The following is a 22,359-nucleotide window of genomic DNA, read 5'->3' on the forward strand; positions in this document are numbered from 1 at the left end:
CAAAATAGTAAATACTTAAAGATCAACTGAGACATTTAAAAAATATGCTTTTTCTTCCATGCTTCAAATAAAAAATACCTTGCTTAATATTAATCACATACTTGTTGGCATCTGTAAGTGGCTGAGTAGCTTAGCTCTTTATCTAGCTAATGTTATACAATTTGCTTAAAACACAGTTTTAGTAATCGCATCTCCCCACCCACAGGCACAGGTTAGTGACAATGAATTCAACATTCTTACTTGTGCACTGGACAATAAATTAATTCTGCTGTTGCAGTGTGAAAGTAGCCATCAGACAAATACATCAACAACCAGGCAATGCCCTGTTCTAACAGATTTTATTGACAAATACTGGTAGTGGGCCAGATCTGGCTCAGAGGCTGCAGTTTGCCAATTCCTGGACTATATCATAGGATCCAAAATCTTATGATTTTGGATTGGCAATCCAATCTCCCCGTTATAAACCTAGTTTACTTGTCTATCTTACCTCTTCAGACCCAGATCTATTGTATTCATAGTAGGCCGGTTTAATTAGCTGAGTATCTTTGGAGAAATCACGTAATCCCCTGAACCTCAACTTCCTCATCTCTTAAAAGTGTGAATAATACCACACCTAATAACAGTGTTGCTATAAAAATTAAAGAAAGTACTATATGTGGTTACTGATCAAGCCTCTTTTCCTTCACCTCACTCCATGTGTTCCATGACCCACCCAAACGCCTTACATTCTTTGCACATGGCTTTTTCTCACCTTTGCATCTTGCTTTTACTGTTCCCCCAATGACTGTCTGAGTCATTTCCATGCATTCAAATTCTTCCCATGCTTCTGTTTACAGCTTAAGTGTCAAAGTCACGAAAGCTTCCTTCATCTCTCTTAGCCAGAAGTAATTGCTCTTTTCTTAAGTGACAAAGCACTTTGTGCCTCTCTTAAGGTACTTAAGGCATTTCATCTTAGAACTGAGTAGGTGTCTTATTTTTCTTAAACCATTGGAATGACTTGAGGACAATGAGCAGGACTTATCCATATTTGGGACCTCTCCTTGTTCCTTTACCCAGCACTGTACCATGCACAAGTCAGTTCTTAGCATCTATGTGACAAATGACATGCATTGATAACTTTTGTTTTTCTGCCTTAAACAGTTTAAATGTTTAGTAAATACTCAAGAGTTATAAAATGATTGCTTTTTGCATTTATCCTTGGGAAAAAACTATAAAAACATTTAGAAGTATAGTTCCAGTTACTGATTAGCTGACTGAGTCTTAAATAAGGAAAAAGAAAAGATGCTCAAGGCCACCCAAATGTGCTAAATATTTACACATGTCATCTTATGTATAGATTCCAAGATACTGAAAAGTATCCACATTACTTTGCCCACAAGGAGACTAGGACTCAGGGAGGTCATGTAACTTTGTCCCAAGTCTGGAATGTCTCTCTCCCACTTACGAGGTAAGGGCTTTTTGCATTTAATCAAAGAAAATTTGCTGGTTAGACAGTTTCTAGCGGCATCCATGCTCGACCTCCTCACTGTTTGTGGACTTATTTTTGTTTCTGGCCTAGATGTCGGCTCTAATGTCCATCGGTAGGTGACTGGACAAAGAAAATGTGGATCACCTACACCATGAAATACTATGCAGTCATAAAAAGAATGAAATCATGTCCATGGCAGCAACATAGATGGAGCTTCAGACCATTATCCTAAGTGAAATAACTCAGAAAGAGAAAATCAAATACTGCATGGTCTCACTTGTAAGTGGGAGCTAAACAGTGGTTACACATGGACATATAGAGGGAAATAACAGACACTGGGGATTATTAGAAAGGGAGGAGAGTGGGAAGACAGTAAGGGTCAACAAATAACCTTTTGGGTACAAGGTTCACTCTTCAGGTGATGGATACACTAGAAGCCCAAACCCTGCCACTATGAAATATATCCGTGTAACAAACCTGTACAAATTCATGTACCTCCTGTATTGATAAAAATAAAAAAATAAATAAAGGTTATATGGCAATCCTTACAAAATAATTTGGAAATATAGGAAAAAAACATACAAACATGTCAGAGAAAGAACACACATATTCTCAATTCATAAATGTCTCAGTAAAATTTTTGAAAACTTAATCTTTTCCTCCTTCTATCATGCATATGCTCCCTAAGGAGTTACTGGGAGCCCCGGTAAATACCAAGTGCTGCCAACTACTGAGGAAAGACACAAGTATGAGATGAGAAAGTGAGTCATGTCCTCAGATGTTCTTGCCTACTCTTGCCTCTGTAGTTGATTATAACCTGGTCAGACACAGTGGCTCACGCCTGTAATCCCAGCACTTTGGGAGGCCGAGATGGGCGGATCACGAGATCAGGAGATTCAGACCATCCTGGCTAAACCAGTAAATCCCCGTCTCTACTAAAAATACAAAAAATTAGCCGGGTGTGGTGGTGGGTGCCTGTAGTCCCAGCTACTTGGGGGGCTGAGGCAGGAGAACGGCGTGAACCCGGGAGGTGGAGCCTGCAGTGAGCTGAGATTGTGCCACTGCACTCCAGCCTGGGTGACAGAGTGAGACTCTGTCTCAAAAAATTAAAAAAATTAAAAAAAAAAAAAAAAAAAAAAAGAAGTTGACTGTAATCTTTGCTTTCACATTAGAACCACTACAAAATCATTTTTTTTTTCTTCAACTCATCAGGGAGCAGGGGTTACAGGCAGCTAGGTGAACTATGTTCAAAAAGTAGCATGCCTTTCTTTTTAGAGATTTAGGCTCTGCACTGTTACAGCCTCATCTTTTGGGAGAGCCTATGGCATACTGTGGGCTTTCTACAGGCTAGAGGCATATGTGCACCAACAGGTAATGTGCCTTTAAGTCAGTATGCCACAGGGAATGTCCACGTTCCCTAAAAAAAAGGATGAAAAAAACTGAAGGTCCAAGTGCTGCACCACTAAATGTAAAGACAGGAGTTCAGAATCTCTCTAATAAATGCAAGAGCTCTTCATTCTCATGACTGTTCAAAAATACATGGAGTAACATGATAAACAAAGGAACATGCAAAAAATACATTTTTGCAACTGGCTCAGTCAATTCTGGCCTGTGGTCCTTTGGAATGGTGAATAAGGTTTCCTTGGTACAGAAAAGGTATTGGCCCTCACTGAAGATCACACCTGTAAAATAAATGACTCACCGGTCTGACTACCCAACATAGCTTTGCCTTACCAGTCATTACCAGGGACAGCTTCTATGACCAAATAATGACACTCCTACGGTCTCCCTTCAGAAGAAAAAGTCAGAAAAGGGGTATAAAGAGCTTCAAGGATGAAATACAACAAGGAGTGAATATTCACTCCTTTGCCATGATCTCCTTGCAGCTTTGAACTAAGTCACATCAGGCCAAGATACAGGGAATAGCACATAGACTTCGGGGCATCGTGGAAATGGCTTTCTTGCCTCAGAAAGCTCAATATCACATGGTTTATGGCACTTTGAATAGAGAAGACTGAGGGCAACATTTTGATCTTTTCCTCATTAGGCTTACCTGAAGCATAGATGGTATTAACACCGTAAGGGCTGTTTTAAATATGCTTTCAGAGGGATATGGCTAAGTCCAGCCATCCCTCCAACCACTGCGTGGTAGCCTGAACATCAGAAGTAACGTTCTGTCCACTCTACATAGTTTGTTCAGGTCTTTTGATACTCCTCGAGTCTACACAAGGTACGGACTCCAGTTCACAGAGACAAATTGCTTCTCCAGGCGAAAAGGGACTAATGTCCAACTTTGGTTCTAAATAAGTGCGATCACAGAGCCCTGACCAGGGCTGTGAGGACCACTCTCATTTCTATCCTTCTTGACAACATTCACTCATGAGGCATTTCCGAATTCCTGACATAACTATCGCACATGGTTAATTGCTATAAAAGTCAATGAAATAAGTAAAGTCACTCTCTACTGTTAATAAGAAATAAAAAAAAAACCAAACTCATTGACTTCTCAATTTAAAGGGAAGCTTTTTCCTTGCTGCAGCAGCTGATGAAAACATCACTGACTAGCCTATGTGGAATGTTTTCAAAGGGTAGAAAAATAAAACTAAGAGAAAAGAGCCATAAACGATAACCCCAAGTTCATGTATCCCAGGCAGGCCAACAGGGCCACATACTTACACAGACACACTCTCCCATCTGACCTTTGGCTCTGACCACTCTGGCACCAACCACTGCCTGTGCCTCCCAGGTCAGTTTCACTAGCAGCCATGATAAAACAGACCAGCAGGAAAGAAAGAATATGAGTACAAAGTAATCTTAGGCTTAGCTCCTAACACACCAGAATTTAGCCTTTAAAAGTTATTCCAGTTGGGCGTGGTGGCTCACACCCGCAATTCCAGTGCTTTGGGAGGCTGAGGCAGGAGGACTGCTTGAGGCTAGGAGTTCAAGGCCAGCCTGGGCAATATAGCAAGACCTCTGTACTAAAAAATGCTTTTTAAAAAAATGAGTTGGGCATGATGATGTGTACCTGTAGTCCTAACTAGTCAGGAGGCTGACGCAGGAGGATCACTTGATCCCAGGAATTGGAGGTTACTATGATGACACCACTGCATTCTAGCCTGGGCAAAAGAGTGAGACCTTGTCTCTTAAAACAAAACAAAACAAAACAAAATTCCATGATAAATTAGCATATTACTTCTATTTTGTCCAATTGTGTACTTTGTCAAATCTAAATCTGACAATTTTCCCTACTCTATTCCTAAGATATTTTCCTATTTAAAAGTAAAAAACTTCTCTTAGAGACTGCATTTCACCAGCTACACAGATCAGCCACTTCATAGCTTTTGTGAGCTATCACTTGTAGTACCCAAACATACTTTGACTTCAAATGATTAATTGCAGAACAAAGGCCTCTTCCGTTTGCAGAGCTTCTCCCCTGGGCCACAGGGGAGTTGAAGTTGGGGAGCCCTGGACTTGCCCTGGAATGCATGATCAGTTAAAGCCAATCACTCTGCACTTAGTAGACATAACACCCAGGGCCGACCTAGCGATTTAGGTGCAGAGTGAAAGGTAACAGCATCGCGTTCATTTCCTCATTTAGGGAGAGTAGTCTGGGAGACAGTTTGAAAACTGAAATCAGCCCTGTGTCATAAATTTCCAAATTTAATTGAAATGCATTAGTCTTTGGAAGACATTCCCAATCCTGATAATGAAGACATGCATGTGCTAGCAGATGCCAACTCCCCCCTCTTTTGGTTTTGAAACCTATACCACCTATGGAGTCTCACCAAAAACTAGCACTGACAGCCTGTTTGCACGGGTGACTGGAACAAAGGGGTGAGGAAATAGGGAAGATTGTCTGGAGTAGGGAGCCTCTCTGGCGCCCCTCAAATCATCCTACCCAGGCAGCCCCCTGCTGCATCTCTGCCCAAGGCAGGAGCTGTCAGGAGTCCCACAGATAAGTAATTTAGAAATATTCTAGGCTGAATGAAGGAGACATACTTTAGGTTTCCATTGTTCTCTGCCAAGCTAGGGAAATAGAGTGTGGACAGATGCGCTCTAAGGTTTTGATTTGAGCTCCAAAGAGGTTTGAGGCTTGGCATAGCCATGAATCCAAAGGATCTCCACTTCCTTGTTTTTTTCTAAACAAATTGAAAGTAATACAGTCAAGAACAGAGCTGGCGATTGTTTTACTCCATTAACTAATCTTTCTTGTTCTGAACATGTCTGTTCTCTTTAACAAAGCTATTAAGATTTTAGATTCTTGGGAAGAAGCAACCCATATCGGATATGTTCAGGGACTTCTACCACCAAAACCCAAATAAATAGGATTTTTCATCTATCAGCAGCAGACAGCAAATCTTGCAACCAGTTTCAACATGGCAAAAAAAAAAAAAAAAAAAAAAAACAAACCCACAGTGATTATTTATTTGTTCAACGAATACTAACTCAGTATCTACTATATATAAGGAAAAACAAGGTGCTACAGAGAAAACAAAGTAGTACAAGACATCGTAATTATCTTCTAGGGGCTATGATTTATCCAAAAGAAAAAGTGTTTATAACCAAATAAATAAAAAACCAAATCATTAAATGCCAAAATTGAAGACATAGCAAACCCCCAAAATTCTGGAGGTAAGAGAGCTCACACAGATCACACAGATTGGAGAACCCTTCATGAAGGACACAGTATGTGATCAGTAAATTTTTCCAGAATAGAGTTTCATAGTTTGTATATCACTTGAGACATAATAGATATTTTAAAATTATGCCTTTATATAAATATTATAAAGTACAGTCACACACTGCATAATTCCATTTCGGTCAAAAACAGACCTCATATATGATGGTAGTCCCATAAGGTTATAATGAAGCTCAAAAATTCCTATTGCCTAGTGAAGTCATAGCTACCATAATGTTGTGGCACAATTACTTTATTATAAAAATAAATTTAGTGTAGCCTAAATGTACAGTGTGTAGTTATAAACATGTTTTAGTTATAAACATAAAAAAATAGGGTACAGTTATATTCTAGGCCTTCAGATTCACCCACCACTCACTCACTGACTCACCCAGAGCAATTTCCAATTCTGTGAGCTCCATTCATGGTTAAGTGCCCTACACAGGTGTACCATTTTCTATCTTTTATACTATATTTTTACTGTACCTTTTCTGTGTTTAGATACACAAATACCATTGTGTTACAATTATACTCAGTACAGTGACCTGCTGTACAGGTTTGTAGCCTAAGAACAATAGGTTATGCCCTATAGCCTAGGTGTGAAGTAGGCTACACCATCTAGGTTTGTTTAAGTACACTCTATAATGTTTGCACAATGATGACATCACCTAACAATGCATTTCTCACAAATGTATCCCACTAGTTAAGTGACACATGATTCTATGTGTTTAAATTAAGTGCTGCAAATTTATATTATCGGAATGTGCAAATACACAAGAGACTGGAGTAGACCAAGCACTCAAAGAAGGAAGCACAGGAAAGAGGGCAGTTAGTTAGGCTGATCCCAGGAATAACACTGCGTGTGATTCCTCCAAAAGCGTGTTGAGTCACCCAAGTTCGCATCTTTATAATGTAAACCCCCAGGTCTATGTAGCCAAATTCATCTGCTCTGTCAATGCCCAGCTCATTTTCTACTTCAAACTGCAGGAAGTCAGGGTTGGAAGACAATTGTGAGATCACCTGAGCCCAGGAGTTCCTAAACTTGGCTGAAGGTAAGAAATTACTAGGAAGGTGTCAATCTCTCATCTCCAAAGCTCACCTGGTACATGTAAACAAGAGGATGGTGAAGCCAAGGCATTTATTAAGGAAAACTAAACACGAAATGTGCTCTTGCTCTGCCCTCTCTGTGGGGAGTTTCTAAAACCACAGATTTCTAGACTCTACACTCTGGTATTCTGATTCAGTAGCTCTGTTTACAGTTTTACAATGGCCTCCAGGTGACTTGGGAGATCTGCCAGGTATGGGAGCTGCTGATCTCTAACACTGCCCCACCGGCTTCTGAATCTCCTCTAAAACTCTCGGCTTAGGGTGGTCCTGATTACGGCTAAGTGTCTCCTCAAAGCTCCCTGTAGCTTCCACATTTCCTTTGGATCAGTTCTTCCTCCAAACTCTTATACCAGCCAGGATCTTCAATGCTCTTTCAATATCTAGCTGTGTGCTAGAGAATGCACCACACAAGAGACAGCAAACAGGCTTGTGTCCTAGAAGTGGAAAGATACACATCAACTGCTAAAATAACAAGCTGGAATGAGTTAAATGCTAAAGGAGGGCAAGAAGAAAATGCCGTCAGAACTCATAGGAAAAGCTAATTCTTTTATTAAGAGAGATTTCAGAAAATTTCTATAGAACCTGGTTTCTGGAGGCAGTCCTTGAAGGACGACTCTATTTTGATCAGCAGGAAATAATGGGGGGCAATGCGATATGAAGAAATTATCCAATGAGAACACGAGGAAAGAAATTGCAGGTGTGAGACAGTGAGTGGTCACAGTAGGTGCAGGGAGGGATGAGGCTATAGTGAGTTTAGGGCAGGTTCTCAGAGGGCATGCTATAATTTGGGAGAGAGTATGAAGTTCTTGAAAGAACTCAACTTTAGTGTAAAAAAAAAAAGACCTAGGTTCTTATCCTCATTCTGTTTATTAATGAAACTATGATATTGGAAATCCATTTATTCTCTCATGCTTAGCTGTGAAATAGCAATAAACCTTTTTTTTTTTTTTTTCCCCCAAGGCTGTTGTGAGAACTCAGTATGTTAATAAATTAAAGTACCAACCATGGCTAATTATCTTTCATTTATTTCATGAGCAATGAAAAACCACAGAATATGTTTAAAGAGATAAGTATGATCTAACTTCTGTTTTGGAAAGATAATTGGATGCAATATTCAGGGACATTTAAAGAGGAAATAGAAAACCTCTAGGCAGACAGAAGAGTTAGAAGGATGTTTCAATAATCCAAGTGAGAGATGATAGACTACTGAACTAGGGCAGAGACACCTCAAATACAGGGTAAAGAACAATCACCATGAGGGAGGCAAAACTGTAAAGAGTCAGAAATAGATGAAAAATAAATTTTGTAGCAGTAAAGATCATTCTCATTTCCAGCCTGCCTTTTGCTACGAGGAGGAGGATAGTGTTGCAATTGAAAGTTAGGGAGCCTAAGAGGAATAGGCCTTAGTTGAGACAGAATAATTTCCAACGGAGACATACTGAATTGCAGATGAAGGTTGGGTATACCGTTTAGTGTGCAGTAGGAAATTTAGGTCTAAAACCTGGGAGGCCTTGGGAATGAGGTGATAGGTGAAGCTGTGAAAACAGTTGGGACTAGCTACACAGAGAGTATACAGTAGAAAAGAGGAACACTGAGATTTTACCTTGGGTAAGGCCCACACCTAAGGAATAGAAGAAACAGAGGAGTTAAGGAGGGAGATGAAGAAGGGGAGCAGTCACCTTCGCAGAGAGACCGAATATACTATCAGAGCAATGAGGCATTTCGAGATGGAGGAAACTACCATCAGTGTCAAAAACTAGCAGTGGCAAAGAGTTAGGAGGAGTCATGTGATTTCACATCTAGGAAATGTGACACAGTCTGGTAACAGTCTCAATATGCAGTTCTCCTGCTTCCTTTAGTAATAGAAACCGTGAGTCTTTAGCGGGGACATGGCTCCCAGCTAATGCATTTCCTGGTCTCCCTTGTGTATGGCCATGAGACTAAGTTCTGCCCAATGGGATAAAGTGGAAGTGATGTGTGCACCTTCCAGTTCGTGCTATTTAATATTAAAAGGAAAGGCTGTGCAGTCCCCTTCCCACTGGCAGGAACTCAGCAGCATCGGTGGTGGTAGACTTGACGTGTGCCCCCTTACACCTTGGGAATAAGGACCTTACCTTAAGGATGGCAGCCACAAAAGAGAAGAAAACCAGGTTCCTGACATCCAAACTCCTTGCATTCAGATTGTTATGCCAGAGGAAAATTAATTTTTCCTTTGTTTAAGCAACAGTTATTTTGGTCTCTGTTATGGCAGCCAAGACGTTCTACTTACCGAGACAGGAAGGAGTGTGTGGTATGAAAAAGGAAATAAGGAAATAAACGTAAATTATTCTTTTAAAAGAAGTTAGAAGGGAAAAGAAGAGATGGGATGGTTCTTTCAGAGAAGAGAGGGCCAAGAGATGTGTATAGTTTTTTTAAACCAATGATCCTGTAATTCTTACAGCTTTTTAGTTTATCCTCTCTCCTTATTTATGGCCTATTTTCAATTTTGCAGACATAGTTTTAAATTTATTGCTTGGGGAATAAGCAGGTTTTATTCTTTGTGATTTCTTTTTCTTTTTCAAGACAGGGTCTCACTCTGTTGCCCAGGCTGGAGCGCAGTGGCGCGATCTTGGCTCACTGCAACCTTCGCCTCGCAGGCTCAAGTGATTCTCCTGCCTCAGCCTCCTGAGTAGCTGGGATTACAGGCACCCGCCACCATGCCCGGCCAATTTTTGTATTTTTAGTAGAGACGAGGTTTCACCATGTTGGCCAGGCTGATCTTGAACTCCTGACCTCAGGTGATCACCCACCTCAGCCTCCAAAAGTGCTGGGATTATAGGCGTGAGCTACTGTGCCTGGCTATTCTTTGTGATTATGATAATTCTGTTTATCCGTTAGGTCTTGGAGCATTTACTGTTTGTGTATTTGCACAGAACCATTTTTAAATGTGATTTAGGAAAATTCAAAGTTTTGCCAATTAATTAGAGGGTGACTGTATTATTAAGGGATTTTAAAAAATAAGCAGCTCTTTAGTAGTTAAATGAATTCAAGCCATTTAACTACATAACACAGGGCAAGGAAAAGAAAGTTAACATGCTACAAGTTACTGAAATTATCATGTATGTATGTCAGTAGTAAAGCAGAATTCAATAAATAAAAATTTTACTTATGTAGCTTTTTCTAGGAATAAGTTTATCATGTAAAGAGAAGAATTCCCATAGTGTCTACACTGCAGTCGGTGGTTTGTGGATTGAGTGACAGCGTCTCCAAGTCCCCAGCTCTTGGTCCTGAAGTGACCTGAGCAGCAGGGAGCTCTGAGAACAGCTTTCAGGACAGCCTCACAACAGCTTTGAACTATCTTCTGTCAAGGGTACAGCAGTTCCATAATCACCCATAATAACAGCAAGTAATATATTTAAAACAAAAACCCTATTGGTATGTGGCTGGGTAATTTAAAAAACAGCCCCCGCCCCCAAAAGAAAAAACAAAGTAACTATCCATTCCCCTATGGTGTAAAGTATAGCTATGTGTATAGTGAAATTTCTTATTTTCATTTCACATAAAATTCACCAAACTTCTCATTCACTCATTACTTACCCATTATGGGGTTTTTAAACGGCACTTTGAAAGTTTGCCTTGGCTCAGGGTGAATTATGTGCCCAGATTTTATTCCTGAAGTCATGCCTCCCCTAGGCCTTCTGTACCTTTTGCAAATTCACAGCTCATTTTGTGGGAGGCAGTGGTTTGTGTGCATGCGTGGGCATAGGTGGGGGCAGTCTTAGGATATCCTAAATGGTGGAATGTTTTGTAAGCAAGGGTCCTATCACACAGATTAAGGAGCAAAAAAAAAAAAAAAAAAAAAAAAAGAGTAAAGAAGAGCCAATAAAGGTATCAGCAAAATTAGGTTACCTCCTTGCAGTTATGCATATACTTGGATAATCTATTGATTTAACAGGTGGAAGAAATGCGTGTACCAAAAATTCATTGAATGTTTGGATATCAGGAGGTACAAATACAAAAGTGCGTGAAAAGGTAAAAGTGAGGCAAAGCTGCTTCTGAGGATAAAATAAACCTTGGATTATGATACATCATAAATGCAACGTTGGATACAGATAAGCAGAGAAAAAAATATTTTGTGTCCACGCTCCATAAAAAAACGTGATCTTCAAGAACAACATTAGGACCAGGCGTTGGTGGCTCATGTCTGTAATCCCAGCACTTTGGGAGGCCAAGGCAGGAGGATTGTTTGAGCCCAGAGTTCGAGACCAACCTGCGCAACATAGTGAGATGTTGTTTCTACAAAAGTAAAAAATAAAATTAGCTAGGTATGGTGATGCACATCTGTAGTCCCAGCTACTCAGTAAGCTAAGGCAGGAGGATCACTTGAGCCCAGGAGGTCAAGGCTGCAGTGAGCTGTGATTGCGTCATGGCACTCTAGCCTGAGTAACTCAAAAGAAAACAAAACAAAGGCCAACATTAGTATTTTATGAGAAGAACTGGGGGTTCAGGTGAGGCAAGGCAGCTACAGACGTTTACCAATTTCAAGAGGGCAGTGAAAGTTCTTCCTGGCACCTAACCTCTCTCCCAACTCACCTGCAAGTCGTTGCTTGAAATATCGTCCAATAGAGCCCCTACAGCTCAAGAGCAAAGGTGAGGGGCATTATGGCAGAAGCGAAACACCAGTTCCTCAGAAAATTACAACAGTAGCTTCTAGATTCATAGAGATTTTGAGCTAGAAGAGCTCACAGTCACCATTTCATTCCTGCTTCATCCTAATACTTATATTTTACAGATGTGACAATTGGGTTCCCAGTGATTAAGTGACTGGCCCCAAGATCACATAGCCAATTAATGGGGGTGGGGGTGGGGGGATGAAGGGTAAAAACGCCTATTTTCAGCTGTCTCCAGCTCTTTTTTTACACTGCTCAGCCCCGCATGTATTCAGAAGGGATAAGAGACGGGACCTGGGATGCTTCACCGAAAGATGAGTCCTGATACCAGGGGCAGCACAATGACTGAGTGGGTCACAGACTGCATGTCTAGAAAGTGGCGCTTTCAGATTTGTGCCTGGGCTCAGAAGTTTGCTCTTTTGCTTAAGACTGGCTTGAATGCCAAGGAAAATTGAAAGCCATTAATATACCACGACACAGTAGATTGCTCTTCCAGAGATATAGTTAATCTCCAGGTAAACCATATTCCCTAGTGAAACACGGTTTCCTCTACTGAACCACAGAGCTGTGCTCTGACACCAGTTTTAATAAGGTTATTGTTCACTCACAAAGCACAAGAACTTAGCACGTTTTTATGTGGTCATTTGTAAGTTTAGAAATTATTCTGGATTTTATGAGGGGAAGTTATCTTGTTATGAAGATGCATTCATCTCAATTTTGCATCAAACTAATGTGTACTCATGAAAACTATCCTAAATAGGAAAAGTAAATATTCTCCACCACCTAAAATTAACCTTGAGTGGCCTAGGTTGTTTTCAACACTTCCATTTCATTTGGAAGTAGAATTTAAACAAAACACTATTTTCCATGAAACCTGTCCCTCTGAAAATGCTACTACTGATTCTTAATTTTTCCAATGATTTTGAGCACTTAGTTGGCCTTCAAATATATTTAAAAATTAAGTGAGTTAATTTTTCTGATGAGATCCCACACTAGTTTTTTTCTTTATAATTACACATGATCAGGTTTTTATTTTGGCTATGAATTTGATTTTTTAGGATGCCCTTGTTAATGATGTTATGTTGCCTCCTGATGCTTAGGGTTGTTGGGATATATTGGGTTTCCGGGAAAAGTATAATTGAAACTACAATATCAAATATCATTAAACAGATGTCAAAACAAAGCAATTATAGTGTTACTCATTTAATTATAATAGAAAAATTCCAGTTAATTTGCTTATTTTGCCGTAGTGAATGTGTGATTCTAACAGGTAAGAAGCTAAAATCCTTAGCAGACAGAGGACACTAACAAAGTTCTCACTGCAGCATTTTAAGAAAACCCTGGATATTAATCAGCTTGTTTAAACGGCTGAGCAGTAACACACATAATGTGCTAGTATTTCTTAACACACAGATTTTCCTAACCATGCTGCTGCCTCCAGAAATATTTTATTGGTCATCATCAGCGTTCAGAGATGTTGTTTTAGGGTAGAGACTTGGTGATCCATCCTCACAGAGCATGGCTGGAAGGAAGGGTCTCCTGAAACTGCGAAATGAGAAGAACTGAAAAGGGTCTTGTGAGGTCATGACCCTGTAAAGGGGCTGGTTTACAGAGTGTGAAGCAGGCAATTCAACAGCTGCACCCAGGAAGCAATGCCACAAATGCCCGTGGCTGGGAATCAGAGATACTGTCATTTTGAAGGACTTCTGGATACCACCTCTATGACACAGTCCCAGTTTCTTTGCTCTAACTTCTATGATAGAGAACACTCTTTAATTTGGAATACAGTTCAGTATTTCAACAGAAGATCCTAACATATAAAGCAAATAATTGCCTTCTCTGTTAGTCTTTTGCTTGTTTTAGACCATTTTTAGGGCCCCAAGGACAAATATACTAAGGACTGTGCTCAAAATCTGAGGTGCAAATTCTTAAGCAAAGGCTGTCCATTCCAGGCCCGCTGCTGGATGTCCCAGCCTTAAGGTGTGTGGACCTGGAGGGCAGACTGGCCAGCTCCTATGCTGCTATAAGAATAGCATTTTTGTAAGAGAATTGATTCCAGAGAAACTTATTTTAGCTTACTTTAAAAGGCTAAATAAGTGATTGCAGGGCAAGAGCTACGAGTTTGGTGCCAAGATTTTTAGGATTTTTTTCATGTTATTATCAACGACCTATTTTCTCAACAATGGTACTTTTCTCTGCTTCAGTTTTATCTATATAATGGATAGATTCAGTTTAATTCCCATGTTCCCAAAAAAGTAATGATGGGAAGATGTGTTGATAAACGTTTTTAAAGCTAACTTCCCTGGAAAGAAAGAAGGCCTTTTTCTTTTTTTAGCTCCCTGAGAAAATATTTGGAGACTAACACTAGGTCAAAAATCTCACAATTTTGATCCTCTTACTAGTGTTTTAAGGTGAAATATACTAGAGTAGGTTGTGATGTGTCTATAAATATATTATGTATATATCTTTTCTTTGATTACAAAGTGAAGAACAAGAATACTGAATTATGGAATGTCAGGCCTCAAAGGTTAGTAAAATGTAGATGCTGTAATTAAATATATCATTTTCCTTATGCTGAGGAATTTTTAGTCTCCCTCCACTCTGTTTTGAATGCCATTCTCATACATCTGTTCCACAGGAGTAGCAGTGAGACCTGTTTGAAGTTTAAATCCACGACACCCCTTCCAGAACAGTGGCAACTCAATCACAAAAATGATCAGGCAGAAATGCTTTTTTCCGATAAATAGGGGCAAATTCAATCTCTCTAAGGAAAACGAACACACACACACACACACCCCGTCTATATTCAGAGTTGAGGTTTTTCTTCTACCCCCAGCTAATAAAATCGGGGGCTGCAATGAGGCCGAGCGGCACGTAGTTTGATGTCCGCAGCAGGATACGGGGAGTCAGAAGTGGCGCTGTAAATCCAATGTGGGGCTTCCACGCTGTGTGAAGTGTGGCCTGAGTCACAGAGATTTTCCTTTGATGCAAGTTCAGTATATTAATGGGAAAAGCATTCACTTTTATTTGTCTATACTGTCTGCGACAGCAAGGCTGCCTCATTTAGCCCAGGCCAACATGAAAATACACAGAGAAGCAATCTGTTGCAAATTAGCACAACCCTCCTTTCATTTACTAGCTAGTAATTGGAAGGGGTTAAGAAAGTGTAACTTATCAGATCATGTGAACGTATCTGCCCCTGTGGACAGCAAGCTTTCCCCGAATTTCCCTACGACCCCTGAGGCAAAAGTCCTTTCCCGATGGCCACTTGATCAGAAAGAAAACATCGACACGTGTGATATAGACACACTTTGATAGGTTTAAGAGTGCAGTTTCCGAGGCTCCTGAAGGAGGCATTCAAATCTTCATTTGAACCTTACCTTTCTTTAGATATGTTTTTACTCTCCCGTTTCCAAATTGTCTTGAAGTCACTGCAGAACTCGTACCACACCATAAACACGTAGCTGGGTGTGATCTCCTTCTCACCAGACTTTGGCTTCATCCCAAAATATCCTACTGTTGTTTCAAAACTGCAACAGGTAGGGGGGGAAATGGAATGAGGTAGAGGGTGAGAAATTCTCAACACTAAAACCCATTAGGAGGGGGATGCTGGGGGCAGTTTCCCATGTGTTTAATTCTCTAACACAGAAGCTGAGGGCTCATAGTTACTGAAGTTTATTGTAAGCCTCAGAAAATCTATTTGCTCAAACTGATGTGCCAAAAAATGGAACTTGATCGGGATGCTCCTGGGCACATCTTATCTGTATAAAATCAGCATGTATCATTTCTGGGGTTGTGTAGGTAAAATGTCTTGAGTTTGTTCTTCATCTCAGATTCTCGTCTCTTCCCTGCTCTTCATTTTATGTTTAGTGATTACACGCAAGGCTGATGACACGCTGACTGCAGCATTAGCAGCGGTCGGTTCGAGAGCTCATTGGGAATAATTAATCTGTCAAATACTTCACAGAAAAGCAAGAAAATCCATTCTATCCTTATTCTGGTGTATACTGGCTTTGTAACCGTGGGTCAATCACTCAGCATCTTTGACTCTCAATTTTCTCAAGGGTAAAATAAGACATGTAGATGATATGATCTTCAGGAGGGCTACCTTTTAAAACTTAATATGACACAAGAATACAAACCACCGATGTATAAAAATAGATACAGTTGTAGGCATAGCAAGTTTTGGATGAAAAACCATTTCTGATCTTGAAAAATGATCTCCAATCTGGTCAGTAAAGAGTCCCATTTTTCCAGAGTGGATTCCCAGATATCAGTAAGACCTATCCCAGCGAGGCTCACTGCACACCAGACTACCTGGGCCTCCCAAGCAGCCCTTCTTGGAGGCACTAGCTTTGCGGCAATTTATAGCTTTGAACTCAATCTTTCGCCCTCACCCCCACCTGCCCCAAGCCTCACAAGCTCATTTGCCATGAGCAAGAACACTTAAATAAATGACCCCCTTTTCTAGGGTGTTAGAAACTAATCAAAGCAGGAATGGCTGGCCAGGTTTATTACTCAATGCTCTATCATCTGTTCAGACACAGCAGGTTTATTTTTTATTTTTTATTTTTTGTGGCCATCCTGAATACTGATTTTCTAATGGAACTCTATTCAATGGCGATTGTAAAACCCTGAAGCTCCGTTACTATTCTGGAGCATACTTTCATCTCGCTCTCAGTTATTGGGCAATATGTATCTCATAAGATTTTATCACATTTCACAGATGAACTGTTAATTGATTCCATGGCTACGATTAGGCGAGATCCAAGCTGGAGCTGCAGCTCTGAGTCCCATAAATTCTTTGTGCTTCTGTAAAGAATAAATCTGTTTTTAATGCAAATTAAAACTACTGGTCAGGGAATTTTGGCTCCCAGTTATTAAAAGACTGGAAGTGCATAAGTGGAGAAAGGCAATAACTGCAGTAATCTCTTACGGGACTCCATTATAATTCCAAACATACATAATGTCAAGAAAAACCGGTAAGGGAAGAAAGTGGCAATGTCCACTCCTGCCCCAGACATAACCCTTATTTCCATGGCAGTCCAAATTCTGGTAAAACCAAATGTACGCTCTATAGCATGTAACTTTTTAAAATTCAAATGAAAATCATTTTGACTATAGCACAGGAATACATAAGTAGAGTTATATAACCTATAGGAACAGGCCATGCATTTCCTATAAAGTCACAGGACTTTAGAATGGGAAGGAATCTACAGGATGACTTGCCCAAATTATCATTTTATAGATGACAAAACAGAGACCTGGAAAGATTGCGTGGCATTATTCACGGGTAAGGTTGGGCCTAGAATTCAGGTCTCCTGATTTTCTGTGAAATGCTGTGTCTGCTTCATCTTTCTGTTGCTCATGCTCAATCACACAGGCATTTAGGCGACAAAATAGTCATTCTCCCCGACCCTTTTCTACTTTAGACACAGTTGTCCTCTGTGTCACACATAACATGCATTATCCCAGGGAGGCCACATGATTATTTTTTCTCTTTCTTTTTTTTTTTTGAGACGGAGTCTGGCTCTGTCACCCAGGCTGGAGTGCAGTGGTGCGATCTCGGCTCACTGCAAGCTCCGCCTCCCGGGTGTACGCCATTCTCCTGCCTCAGCCTCCCGAGTAGCTGGGACTACAGGCGCCGCCACCTCGCCCGGCTAGTTTTTTTGTATTATTAGTAGAGACGGGGTTTCACCGTGTTAGCCAGGATGGTCTCGATCTCCTGACCTCGTGATCCGCCCGCCTCGGCCTCCCAAAGTGCTGGGATTACAGGCTTGAGCCACCGCGCCCGGCCTATTTTTTCTCTTTCTTAAGCTTACCTTCTATACAGATACATATTTATTTGAGCATTCATGGGGAAGGGAGAGTCTTTCATTTCTAATATTTAGAGGAACAACTTATCTTTCAATTTTCCAGCAAAATACAGTGAAGTCCAGTTATTGTGCTTCATAGAACACCTGACACCTCTGGCATTACCTGGAGTCCAGATTGTGAGATTAACATATTGCAAATCCTGGTGCAGTTTCAGAGAACGGCAAGAGTAATCTGCTGGTTGTTACATGGCCTGAGAAAAACACATCATCCTCCTGTGGGCCTCGATTTGCTCAACTCTAAACCGAAGCTAACCAATGCCCTCCTTGTCTCTCTCCCTGGGGATTTGTGAGGTACTGCTTGCTTACTCTCCCTTAAAGGGTGGGAAACACTAAAAGAAATACTAAATTTCAGCCTTTTTTTCCTTATGTGTTTTGGAAACTAAGACAGCAAGCGAATCTCTTCAGAAGAACCAAAGTAAACAGAGTCCCAGAGGATGGCCTGGCTTTGGCACTCAGCAGCTTTGACAAAGATAAAGTCACTTCAAGAATGTGCCTTATTAGGCTGGGCGCGGTGGCTCACGCCTGTAATCCCAGCACTTTGGGAGGCCGAGGTGGGCGGATTACGAGGTCAGGAGACCAAGACCATCCTGGCTAACACATTGAAACTCCGTCTCTACTAAAAAAAAAAAAAAAAAAAAAAAAAAAAAAAATTTGCCTGGTGTGGTGTCGGGCGCCTGTAGTCCCAGCTACTTGGGAGGTTGAGGCAGGAGAACGGCGTGAACCCAGGAGGCGGATCTTGCAGTGAGCTGAGATCGCGCCACTGCACTCCACCCTGGGCGACAGAGAAAGACTCCGTCTCAAAAAAAAAAAAAAAAAAAGTGTGCCTTATTTGATTTCACTGTTATTCCACTGTTTAAGAAAAACCTAAAAGCTAGAATATGAACTTGCGATGATCTCATAAGGCCTAGATTGTTGTCTTTCCTAGATAAAACTCCCTTCATTTTAAATTCAGTTTTGATTCACAGAGGCTGACCACTGAAAATCTTTTGCAATTTGGACAAGAGAATTGCTGATATTTAACAACCAGGAGAATCTTCTCTAATATACAGGAAACAAAGGTCAATTATGCGATTTGAAATTTCTATTTGTCAGCAGATAGCTCTAAAATGGCTCTCAACTTTTAAAAGATTGATTTCTAATCCTATGTTTAGTTTTATATAACTTTTTTATTTCACTGCAAACTAGTCCCTGACCCCTTTTCTATCTGCTATAATTCCCTGTCTGATTTGTATCTTTTTAATTCGGCCAAACATTTTTAAAGTACAGACAATGATTACATCAAAGAACCCATAGCAAAGTGAACTGTTTTACTTTTACAGTCCTGAGATCCAAAGCGGAACACATCCACTTATTGTCTTATATGCATGCCTTCAGAAACTGCTTAGGAAAAGCAAATATTCCTTAGCCTCAGAGTAAACTGTTTCTCTTGAGAATAAAACATAAGAATTCACTAATCTCACACAAATATTGCAACACTGACCACGACCTCCTTAAAGAGTGTAACCAAACAACTGTGGTTTCTACATTAAAGATGGGATCTAACATATTTCATGTATGACATGAAAGCTAGACTACCTTCACCACAAAGCCAAGGAAAACGCTGACAACCAGAATTTATGACTCCCCTCCGCAGAGCTAATGCACGGCAGCAGCTTCGGCCCCTCTACGGTGGGCCCCCTTTTCCTTCAGCAAGAATCTTGAAAAAGTATTAGAAATTTGACATCCGCCCCAGAAGCTGAATTTCTGTTTGGCCTGACACCAATGTGCCCTTGTTGATAATCTCTTCTCTATGTGCTGCATGTTTCCATAACACAGACGTGCTAGTTTTATGCATTGGGGAAGGGAAGCTTAATATAGGAACAAGGTCAATAGAGAGACACAAACTCCTAAAAACATAACCATGAAATTATCTCAGTTTTGAATGATTATTATGACAGGATGATAAGCACGATTTGAGAATATGTCTGCACTTAGCAAAGTGCAAGACTTGCCTTCACCTCGCTTTCACCAGCATTTTAATCTTATTGGTATTACAGTGGGAAGCAGGGCAAGATGTTGGCATCTGTGAAAGCAGGGCAGATGACTCTATGGGATTTCAGAAGTCTTGGAAATTGTGGTTAAACAGGGGGGAAATGGTGAATTTCTACAATCTGTTTATTTGCATTTAAATTCCTAACTGGGCGACTGTTCCTCTCACACATTTGTAAAGCTCATTTGTCCTTATATGCTGTCTCCTACCCCTACCTCTCATCTAATTTACCAGTACTTTTAGAATTGGTACCAGCAAAATGTATCTCAAATTTCAGACCTACATATGAGAACACCTCTGTCTACTGCCACTCATTCTTCTACGAGGGAGGGAGAGCCACGTTGACTAACCTGGTCAATTAACAAAAAAGAAAAAGCCCTAAGGGGTGAGAACTGCTGATGATTAGGAGTGAATGGTTCCCCTCTGGTGTCTATTGAGAGAAAGACACAGAGCAAGGAAGATGCCTGAAGTGGGTGACATGAGGCTGAACAGAAGACCTCTGAGGTCTTCCCCGACTTATGGGGGGAAATGTCCATATGCTATATGGGCATATGGTCAGCCCCTTCTCCCCACCTGAACATATGGACAGCCCCTTCTCCCTACCTGTCCCTTGTTTATAATATCCTTCTCTAGAAGCTGAGGAAAGACATAATAAGTCTCTTAGGTGTCTACAATAATTAGTTTGATCTGGCTATAATGCTAGGAAGGATCAAACTGTCCCTGACTTCCATGAAGCAGTTCAGGAGCAGAGCAATGCAGGAGAGGCAAACAGGCAGAATAGTGTCATGACATGCATGTGAGGCAGGTGAGTCACTTCTGGATGATCCCTGCTTCCTGAGGAAAAATATTCCTGAGTCCTGCTACAGTGCTTTCACTCCAGCTTCCAAGTGAAGTTTATTGCTTATGGATGCATAGCCTTAACACATGGGGCCGAAAGTATGGCTAGTCAAACATTATGCTACAGGAAAGAAGCCAGTCACACAAGGACAAATACTAGATGACCTCAACTGCATGAGGTAGCTAAAGTAGTGAAAGTCACAGAGACAGAAAGTAGAATGGTGGCTGCCTGGGGACAGGGGAATGGGAAATTCGTGTTCAAAGGGTGCAAAGTTTCAGTTGGGGAAGTGAAAATGTTTTGGAGATAGAACTGCATAGTAAAATGAATGCACTTCATAATAATAACACAAAAGAATGGCTAGTCAAAGAAAGAACTGGGGCCACATTAGAGCTGCTTACCTTTTCTGTGCATTCTCTAAGTGACTTTCTTCCATCTTATGCTCTTTTCTGGCTGTAAAAGAGAAATCATGATTAAAAATGTTTTCTTCTGTCGTCTCCTTTGCGTAATCTTACAGCTTCAATTACACCCATTCTTTACCACAGCAGGTCTGAATTCAGGGATGGGTAGCCTCTAGCACATGTCCTGGTAATAGCACTCCATTTGCTTTATCTGCCACCACTGCTTTTTTTCTTTTTAATTATACTTTAAGTTCCAGGGTACATGTCCACAATGTGCAGGTTTGTTACATACGTATACATGTGCCATGTTGGTTTGTTGCACCCATCAACTTGTCATTTACATTTCTCCTAATACTATCCCTCCCTCAAACCCCCACCCCTAACAGGCCCTGGTGTGTGATATTCCCCACTCTGTGTCCATCTGTTCTCATAGTTCAACTCCCACCTATAAGTGAGAACATGTGGTGTCTGGTTTTCTGTCCTTGTGATAGTTTGCTGAGGACGGTTTCTGGCTTCATCTATGTCCCTGCAAAGGACATGAACTCATCCTTTTTTATGGCTGCACAGTATTCCATGGTGTATATGTGCCACATTTTCTTAATCCAGTCTATCACTGACGGACATTTGGGTTGGTTCCAAGTCTCTGCTATTGTGAACAGTGCCACAATAAACATACGTGTGCATATATCTTTACAGTAGCATGATTTATAATCCTTTGGGTATATACTCAGTAATGGGATGGATGGGTCAAATGGTTTTTCTAGTTCTAGATCCTTGAGTAATCGCCACACTGTCTTCCACAATGGTTGAACTCATTTACACTCCCAACAGTGTAAAAGTGTTCCTATTTCTCCACACCCTCTCCAGCATCTGTTGTTTCCTGACTTGTTAATGATCGCCATTCTAACTGGCCTGAGATGGTATCCCACTGTGGTTTGGATTTGCACTTCTCTGATGACCAGTGATAATGAGCATTTTTTCATGTGTCTGTTGGCTGCATAAATGTCTTCTTCTGAGAAGTGTCTGTTCATACCCTTTGCCTACTTTTCGATGGGATTTTTTTTTTCTTGTAAATTTGTTTAGGTTATTTGTAGATTCTGGATATTAGCCCTTTGTCAGATGGGTAGATTGCAAAAATTTTCTCCCATTCTGTAGGTTGCCTGTTCACTCTGATGATAGTTTATTTTGCTGTGCAGAAGCTCTTTAGTTTAATTAGATCCCATTTGTCGGTTTTGGCTTTTGTTGCTATTGCTTTTGGTGTTTTAGTCATGAAGTCTTGATAACAGACATAGCTAACAGAGGCCAAATAATTTGTT

General features: G+C 40.7%; 1 protein-coding gene across 19 annotated transcripts in view; it reads right to left on the bottom strand.

Moving 5' to 3' along the window:
* Window positions 1-22,359, bottom strand: part of FMN1 (formin 1) — a 419,977-nt gene that overhangs the window by 14,697 nt on the left and 382,921 nt on the right. For all 19 annotated transcript variants that reach the window (XM_073995420.1, XM_073995415.1, XM_073995421.1 and 16 more), the window contains 2 exons: window positions 21,044-21,095; window positions 15,283-15,432 (listed from right to left, as the gene is read on the bottom strand). In XM_073995420.1, coding sequence (XP_073851521.1) covers window positions 15,283-15,432; window positions 21,044-21,095 — 202 coding nt within the window. The remainder of the gene's footprint in view (window positions 1-15,282; window positions 15,433-21,043; window positions 21,096-22,359) is intronic.

Source organism: Macaca fascicularis, chromosome 7 (genome assembly GCF_037993035.2).
Source record: "Macaca fascicularis isolate 582-1 chromosome 7, T2T-MFA8v1.1".
Taxonomy (NCBI): domain Eukaryota; kingdom Metazoa; phylum Chordata; class Mammalia; order Primates; family Cercopithecidae; genus Macaca; species Macaca fascicularis.